General features: G+C 38.0%; 1 protein-coding gene across 1 annotated transcript; it reads right to left on the reverse strand.

The window, feature by feature from the left end:
- Positions 1–7,269: 7,269 nt before the first annotated feature.
- On the reverse strand, positions 7,270–9,009 carry GK2 (glycerol kinase 2). Its single transcript, XM_027545408.1, is given in 2 exon segments — positions 7,270–8,622; positions 8,625–9,009. Coding segments are annotated over 2 exon segments (1,662 nt in total). The 3' UTR covers positions 7,270–7,345.
- Positions 9,010–9,679: the final 670 nt, after the last annotated feature.

Below are 9,679 nucleotides of genomic sequence, written 5' to 3' on the forward strand. Positions count from 1 at the left end.
GGTTTATACCCTTTTTGTCCATGTTCTTTTTATTTGTAGGCATTGTATAGTTCATATATATGTATGTATGTATACACACACACACACACACACATTGGGGCTAGTATGAGAAGGTAAAACTGTAGTGAACTTATAGTAACAAATGGAAGAGGAACAGACATATAAACAGGCAAAGAATGTATTGATAGCAATAGAGCTGAAGTGTAGAAGCTGTGAGGGGATGAATGAAAGAAAAATGATGTTCCAAGTACTCATCCAGGCAAACATTTGGTGCATGATTTGTTTTTGATACAGTTGTAATGAAATTCCATTCTTCTCTATGGAACAACAGGCCAGATCTTTAGCGCATTGCTGCCTGGTGCCCAGTGGGCAGCGAGTGCCTGATTGCCAGTACCACTTTTTAGCGCATGTTCATCTGCAGGATATTAAACAGATTGCCGTCCTTTTGATGTTTGTGAATATGAGTAGTAAATACCATATTGATATGACTCAATGGATTTGTTTCAGGAAAAAGAAAAAGACAAAGAGGAGGGCAAAGAAAGGAAGAAGGAAGAGAAGGTGGAAGGAAAAGAAATTCACATTGCTCCCTGAAATGAAGGGATGAATTAGGTAAGTCTGAAAGTGTATCAGTTGTTTGGAGGTGAGTAGCACACTCTGTACCTAAAAAGAAATGGTACCTCTTCCAGTTCACTGCCAATTTAATGAGTAAGAGAATGGCTCCCCAAAGAGTCTGCAAATATTTTTTTTCAGAAATAGCAAACAGCAAATGAAGAATAACAAATGTGTTTTATTACAGTTCAGAATTTTCCAGAATGTGCCTTAAGTGGCCATAAACAAGGTATGTGTGTATGAGTATGTGAGTATGCACCATATTATTTGCTATGTTTATAAGAAATTCATAAGTTATTATTAGCTTTACTTTCCATTTTATAAAAAGTCATAAAAGAGTTGTTTGAGATAGACAAAGTTCAAGTAAAACCTTACCAGTTGGATAAAGCTAAAGGAACATTAGAGTATAAAAATTAGATTGTAATTTTATTCCCACCATCTTTTTAATGGCATCTAGTAAGTTGTTTAAAATTTTCACTTCTTTTATATTAAAAGATGTTGAGCTAGGTGCTCTCTCAAGCCCTGTCCATCCACAGGCTTTACATCATACAGGTGGTCTCGGAGTTTTCACTGGGAACATTGTTTTTGAAAATAGTAAATTCTAGGCAAGTAATCATATTCTCCTGATGAGTTATCTCCTAAATTCTAAAACTATACTCTTTTTGGATTGGGAAAGTGATTTTCTTATTCTTCATCTCATTATTCTCAACTGTGAAGCTGAGATAATGGCATATGGTGGTGATGGTGGTTTAGTTGCTAAGTCGTGTCCTACCCTTATGACCCCATGGACTGTAGCCTGCTAGGCTCCTCTGTCCATGGGATTTTCCTGGCAAGAATTCTGGAGTGGGTTGCCATTTCCTTCTCCAGGCGATCTTCCCGACCTAGGAATTGAATCCAGGTCTCCTGTACTGAAGGCAGATCCTTAACCAACTGAGCCACCAGGGAAGCCAATTGTAGTATCTGTGGCCTACTTGAAAGAGACCTGGGAAGAAGTGGTCAGTTCATTTGGTAAAATGTACGTGAGGTCGGACAAACCTTATCTTGCAATGAGAGACAGAGAGAAACAGAAAGAGAAACACGCTAATTAGAGCTTCCTGTTCCAAGGTGTCTATTCATCCCCTGCTCTGGTCACTTTGTTAAAGCCATACAAAAGTAGAAACAGGGACATGCAATTACGCAGATTGCCTACTTCAGGTTCAGAGCTATCTTCAGCTGTAATCTTTAGAACATTGCTATCTTGGTTTTTGCCTAGCTCTCTTTTGAAGCTCCTAGTGTAGACGTATCTTCCCTGGTGGCTCAGATGGTTAAGAATCTGCCTGCAATGCAGGAGACCTGAGTTTAATTTCTGGGTCTGGAAGATCCCCTGGAGAAGAGAACAGCAATGCACTCCAGTATTCTGCCCTGGCGAAACCCATGGACCTAGGAACCTGGCGGGCTACCGTCCGTGGGATTACAAAGAGTGGGACATAGCTGAGTGACTAACATTTTCACTTTCAGTATAGACATAAACTGTCTTTTCACTGGTTTTGCAAATACTTTTCAAGCTTGGATTTTCTGTGACACTTAACATCCTACAATAACTGAAAGTAAGAAAGATTTGTGGATTGTTTACAATGAACTGAACTCATAGATGGGCTTCCCAGGTGGCCCTAGTGGTAAAAAAAAATCTACCTGCCAGTATAGGAGATGTAAGAGATGTGGGTTCGATCCCTGGGTCGTGAAGATCTCCTAGAGGAGGGCATGGCAACCTACTCCAGTATTCTTGTCTGGAGAATCTCATGGACAGAGGAGCCTGGTAGGCCACAGTCTGTTGCTGCTGCTGTTGCTGCTAAGTTGTTTCAGTCGTGTCTGACTCTGTGTGACCCCGTAGACGGCAGCATGACAGGACAGGCTTCCCCGTCCCTGGGATTCTCCAGGCAAGAACACCGGAGTGGGTTGTCATTTTCTTCTCCAATGCATGAAAGTGAAAAGTGAAAGGGAAGCTGCTCAATCGTGTCCAACTCCTAGCGACCCCATGGACTGCAGCCTACCAGGCTCCTCCGTCCATGGGATTTGCCAGGCAAGAGTGCTGGAGTGGGGTGCCATTGCCTTCTCTAAGGCTACCGTCTATAGGTACGCAAAGAGTTGGACACAACTGAAGCAATTTAGCACATACAAACTCATAGATAGCTTAATGTAAGGTTATTAACAATCTTATTACCCTCTACTTTTTCCCCACCAAAGGTCAAGGCCTTCCTTTCTTTTCTTTTTGTAAAATAAATCAATTTATTGAGAGCTGATATAATAATGAACTGTTGTATATGCTAAACACGTAGCAGACAAGGATCCCATGCAGTTTCTCCAAGGCTCAGATAAATCAGGCTGTAAAGGTTGTTGATGGAAACTATGGAGGGATATTTAAATATTAACTTTACTAAGTTTATTTATTTTGTTTTGATTGAAACCATCAGAATGGACTAAAGAACTCTCATTTCACTGGGAGGATAAAGTAGATGGCTGTGTGAGATGTTATTGTATTTACTCTAGACTTTGCTGCAAAATTACTCTCGAGAATCTTATTAGTTCTGAATAAAAAGAAAATGGCATGGAAACACATTTTCCATATCTAACAGTCATAGAGTAGGTTTATAATGTTCCACCTAAATAGGGATTGTTTAATGTAACATTTATACTGATGTATTGAGAACAAGGGCTTACCAGTGAGTGAATCAATAGCTTCCCTTTGAATTTATGGCTTTCAATATCAAAACAATCATATAAGTACCAGATATTAGTCACAGACAGATAATAATTAGGATTATTACCAGGTGAGGAGAGAAAGATGCTTATCCCTCTAAGTCTGATGTCCATTGCTGTTACTCCTAGAGCTGCTTGGACATGGGTACCACACAGAATGTCTCCAGTTAGATTTAATAGTACAGCTTGTTCTCTTTGAAAGTGTTAGTCATTCAGTAATGTCCAACTCTTTGCAAACCCATGGACTGTAGCCCGCCAGGCTCCTCTAACCATGGGATTTTCCAGGCAAAAATAACTAGAGAGGGTAGCCACTTCCTTCTCCAGGGGATCTTCCCGGCACGAGGCTCAAACCCGTGTCTCTTGCATTGTGGGCAGATTCTTTACCTTCTGAGCCACAAAAGAAGTTTCTCTTTGGATACCTTTAAAACCCCTTTCCCTTCATGGCCTTCTTTGTTTCTTTTCTCTCTTCCTTACCCAACCTTTCCCCTCTCAGCTATGACTTCCTTGTTTTAATTCACAAATTGTTGTTGTTGTTCAGTCTCTAATTCATGTCTGACTCTTTTGAAAACTCATGGACTGTAGCCTGCCAGGCTCCTCTGTCCATGGGGTTCTCCAGGCAAGACTACTGGAATGGGTTGCCATTTCTTCCTCCAGGGGTTCTTCCTGTCTCTAGATGTTGGCAGGCAGATTCTTTACCACTGAGCCACAGGGTAGCCCTCACAACCTGTGCCTTTGGAAAACAGTATCGGAATTAGATGTTTTTCATTCTCCTGGTTAGTGTTTGAGCTCCTGCTTTCCCACTCACACATATGCCTGACATTAAATGATGACTTGCTGTTTCATAACATGCATGTGATGAGACGCCATCATCATAATTTAACCATGTAGTTCTGCTTAGTGGCAATATAGAGAAATTATTCATTAGCTAATTTTATGATAGAATATACAGAAGCTCCTTAATAGCCTTGGGACAAAGTACTATAATTTATCAATACCATAATAGGTTAAATTATGAAAATGAGACTTATAAAGCCAAAGGTATTTAAAAAAAAGCTGATAACCACATGAGTATAACATTCAGAAGTGAGGAAGAATGAGATACTGAGTTTGAAGACTTTTAGTCTGATTTTCTTACGGCGTCTTTGTTTGTGACTTTTCATAAGGTCATTTGCGGCAGGTCCCAGACTGAGAATTATGAACAGATAAATGAAATGGGAAATTAATTTGGTTTAAATGATACTAGACATTATCATGTACTTCTCCAGCCTAATCACACAAATGACTTCAAATAAAGCTGATAGACCTTCTAGAGACAGGAAGTAGCACACTCCATATTAGCAGACTATAGAAGCAGAGGATGCATCAGTATGCTTAATAGAAAACAGCCAAGATCAACTAACTGAGCAAACTTTGGTTATATTCCTTCAGAAGTGATTATTTTTCTTTATTAAAACTTTTTTTGAGGTATAATTGATGTATAATAATCTGCACATATTTAAAGTGCTCAATTTTGACATAGTCACCTTTTATATGTCACCATAATTAATAAATGAACATATTCACTCCTTCCTGTTTTGCTTTGTGACTCTTTTAATCATTTTTCCTACCCGCTTCTGCCCACTCTTCATTCCGATCCTCCTCGTGCCTCCTGCCTTCTATTTTCTATACCACTGATTATTGTACCCTATTTTATTTTCTTATACTTTATATTGAATTTGTTATTCTATTTCCAGTTTCTTAAGATTGAAGCTGAGGTCACTGATTTGAAACTTTGTCTCTCTTCTAGGCCTTTAGTCCTAGAAATTTCTAAGTGCTGCTTTAGTGATATGTCAAATTTTGTTATGATGTATCTTCATTTTCATTATGTCCCAAATATTTTTTATTTTTCTTCTTTATCTTTTCAACTTGGGGATTGTTTAAAACTTTTCAACTTAGTGTCCAAATATTTCGACATTTAGAAAAACATTTTATTGATTTATAATTCCATTGTTGTCACACGGCATACTTTATGTGAAATCCTTTTAAATTTATTGAAGATTGGTTGATGGCCTAAATAAGATATGTCTTGGTAAATATTTCATAGGCACTTGAAATGAAATATGTATTCTCTTACTGTGTTATGGTATATGAATGTCAGTTAAATTATTTGATAGTAAAATTTGAACAATCTATAGTATTGTTCAAATCATTGGTTTTTCTACTTGTTCTGTCAAATGATGAAGAGATATTGAAATCTCTTACTATAATTGTAGATTTATCTACTTTTTCTTTCAGTTCTATCAGATTTTGCTTTATGTATTTTGAAGCTTTGTTAGGTATATAAATATTTAGGATTGTTATATATCTTTAGTGAATTGATCTTTTATCACTGCAAATGAGTTTGTCTATCACTGGTAATACTTTTGCTTTGAAATTTACTTTGTTATTAATAATCACTTCAGCTTCCTTTCCATTAATATGAGTATGGTATGTTTTTAAAATCCTTTTTCTTTTTGACTATTTTGTTCCTCTTTTTATGAAGTATGTTTTTTGGAGGCGGTATGTATTTGAGTCTTCTTTATATGACAATCTTGCTTTCTAATTGAGGTGTTTAGACCATTTACATTTAATGTTCTTATTGTTATGGTTAGGCTTAAATATATTTTCCTGTTATTATTTTTCATTTTTCTATCTTTTCTTTTTTCCTTTTTCATCTCTTTTTTGCCTTCTTTGGGTCAAATGAATATTTTTATAGTTCTGGCCTATGCACTAAATTTAATTTTTTCTTTTGTTATTTTAGGATTTAGAGTATTGACAGTGTAACTTCAAGTGATATACTATTTCCCATATAGTATATGAACCTTACAATATTTTACATTTCCATCTATCTACTTTCAACTTGCTTGCTATTTTTGTTTTATATATGCTTAACTTGTAGTGTATTATTAGTTTTGTTTGAACAATCAGTTTTTTTCTGCTAGAAAATAATGCTTACTGTAGTATTCCACAGTTTTCCCCTTTTGTTTCTGACATATATCTAGCTAAGGCAATTAAATTAAAAGGTAATTGTAAGAAATATTGTTGAAACCATAATATACTGTTTTATATCAATATAAAACACATACTAAAATAATAAATACCAGTTATTTAAAAAACTTTCTACTGATAATAGTATGTGTATTCGTTGCTCTAAATATATGTGTATATGTTTACCCTAAAATATTTATTGTGGTGGTCCACATAAGACTATCCTTCTTATAAACTTCATCAGTGGGTTCTCTATATGAAGAATATAAGCATATATGTTATACATACCAAGTAGAGTACATAAAAATGGAGATATGAAAATAAAAAGTAAAACATGCCCTTCTCCCTATATGATCTACATAGAAAAGTAGTGTAATTGGTGAGGCATGTAAAATGTCTGAAGAATTTTGACAAATATATTTTAGGAAAATATCTAGGCTATGAGAATGCTACATTTCTATTATAAAAACTAATGTTTCCCTTAAACATTCAGTAAAGGTATTGTAGCCTCCCTAATATGTGCAAAAGAGGACTTCGGGATCCATTATAAACAGCAACAGTTACAACAAGATATCCCTCAGTTTTAACAAGGTAGTTACACCTCTTAATCAAGTGTGTGTAGCACAGAGAGCCAAATCCTAGTCCTAAAGGTTAGAAAATGTATGATGAAAAATTCCATAGACAGAATCTCAGTGTTCTGTATTTTAGAGGGAGTGAAGTAGGATTTTATGACAGTGGAGGGGTTGACTCCTAGTGGTTGGTCTGACCTTAACTGCCGATGTTAAAAAACACACCAAATATTTCTGCAGCATTTTCTGCTGTAATTTATTTATTTCCAGCCAAAAGTCTACTTCTAGGGTTCTTGTAAGTCATGAAGTTAAGTGTTCAATGAGTGAAGTTAGAGTCTGTTATAGCGTCATCACACTAAAAGGCAGAATTGCTGGATTTATTTCATTTTGTGAAAAGCTCACATCTTGAGAGTCCATGCTTGGTATTATGAAAATATACTTGAGATGTATCTTGCTCCAATTAACATTATCATGCTAGTCACTATAAAAAAACCCAAGGGCAGACTAGAGAAGTTGTTAGCTTCACTACTTTCAGAAGGCTGACCTGTAACCCAACCCATTGACTTCATCACAGCTTTCTTCCATGTAGAATAACGAATTTCACTTTCTGTGGCTTTGATCTGTGGTTCAAACCGTTCCATCATGATGGTTGACAAATCCTCAGGTTTCAGGCTCCAGACGTTCACCCCTTCTGCAGCTCCTGCTGCCATGGCAGCTCCCAGTGCCATTGTTTCAGGCATGGAGGCTTTTATTACTGGAATATGCAGAATGTCTGCTTGCAGTTGCATAAGAACTTTGTTGTTCGTCATTTCTCCATCCACCTGCAAATGACTGAGCGGAATTCCACAGTCACGGTTCATGGCATCCAGAATCTCTCGGGTTTGGAAACAAATAGCTTCCAATGCGGCAAAAGCAATATGACTCTTATTGGTGAACTGAGTGAGCCCACAGATGATTCCTCTTGCAGTGGGCTCCCAATAAGGTGCATATAACCCTGAAAAGGCTGGGATGAAGTAGCAGCCATAAGAAGTACCTACTTCTTTAGCAAGTTTTTCACTTTCTTCTGAGGTTTTTATAATTCCAAGATTGTCTCTCAGCCAGTGAATAACAGCACCGCCTATGGCCACAGAACCTTCCAGTGCATAAAAAACGGGCTTGTTTTTGCCTAGCTTGTAAGCCACTGTGGTCAGGAGGCCACATTCAGAAAACACGCATTTATGACCTGTATTACATAGTAAGAAGCAGCCTGTCCCATACGTGTTTTTGGCTTGTCCTTCCTGGAAGCACATTTGTCCTACTAATGCAGCAGACTGGTCCCCCAAGCATCCAGATATTGGCACACCTTCCAGGGTCCCAGTTTTCACTCGTCCATAGATCTCAGAAGAACTCCAGATATTTGGAAGAATGTCCATTGGAATTTCAAAAAAATCACACAGCTCTTTATCCCATTCTAAAGAATGGATGTTGAAGAGCATCGTCCTGCTCGCATTTGTTACATCTGTGCAATGGATACCTCCATCAACTCCTCCCGTCAGACTCCAGATAAGCCATGAATCAACAGTACCAAAAAGAGCTCTGCCTTCTTCAACAGCCTTTTGAGCTTTTCTCACATTGTCAAGAATCCAACGAAGTTTCACTGCGCTGAAGTAAGTGCTAAGTGGAAGACCTGTCTTGGACTTGACGAAGTTATTATTTCCTGGAATTTTTTACTAAGAGTCTCAACAGTAGACTGGGTTCTTACATCAAGCCACATCACAGCATTATAGAGTGGCTCACCGGTTAATTTGTCCCAGACCACGGTGGTTTCCCTCTGATTGCTGACACCTATAGCCTTTATGTTGGATATATCAATATTCAGTTCTTGAAGTTTCTCACACGTTTTCTCTATACATTCATTAACAGACTGAAGAATTTGCTTAGGGTCTTGTTCTATCCATCCTTCTTTTGGGACCTCTTGGGTTAATTCCACTCGATGGTGACTAAGTACTTCTGATGTTTTTGAATTGAAAACCATAAAATTAGAGTAGTCCGTACCCTGGACCAAAGCCCCCACCAACGGACCCCCAGCTGCTGTCTTTGGAGCTGCCATGAAACTAGTGGGTCGGCTCAGCTGCTCTGGTGCCGTTTCTCGTTTCCCTGGTGATGGAGGTGTTGGTCGGGGAGGGGCACGCAGGACGTCAACAGCGTCAGGCTCATCATAAGGCGCCGGCGCCATTGACTGCCCGCTGCTCAAGGATACCTTTGCAGTGAAACCAGCGCTGCCTTTCTCACTTGATTCCTTTGGCCCAGGCTCAACCACCAGCCTCTCAATTATTTTTTAAGGAGATTTAAACTTTGAAGAGTAAGATATTTACCCACAGAATTATTGTACTTGTGCTCATCACTGTATTGCATGGATCCACATTAATGTTAGCCATTTTCTTTCTGCCTGTAAGAGTTCCCTCATTATTGTAGTGTGGGTTTGTTGGAAATGCATTTTTTATTATTTTTGAATATCTGAAGAGGATTTAATCTACTATTTAAAGATATTTTCTATGGGTATAGAATTCTTAGCTACTTTTTTTTCTTAAATTTCAGAGTCTTGAAACTGTTGCGCCACCCTCTTTTGTGTTGTTTCAGGTGTAAAGTTCATTGTTAAACATTTTTAAAATGTCTGAAGCCCATGGGCCACAGCGAGAGATGCTGCAGGCCACAATTAAGACCGATCCAACTAAATATATTTGGGCTTCCTCCTAGCTCGGGTGGTAAACAATCCGCCT

This window comes from Bos indicus x Bos taurus, chromosome 6 (genome assembly GCF_003369695.1).
Source record: "Bos indicus x Bos taurus breed Angus x Brahman F1 hybrid chromosome 6, Bos_hybrid_MaternalHap_v2.0, whole genome shotgun sequence".
Taxonomy (NCBI): domain Eukaryota; kingdom Metazoa; phylum Chordata; class Mammalia; order Artiodactyla; family Bovidae; genus Bos; species Bos indicus x Bos taurus.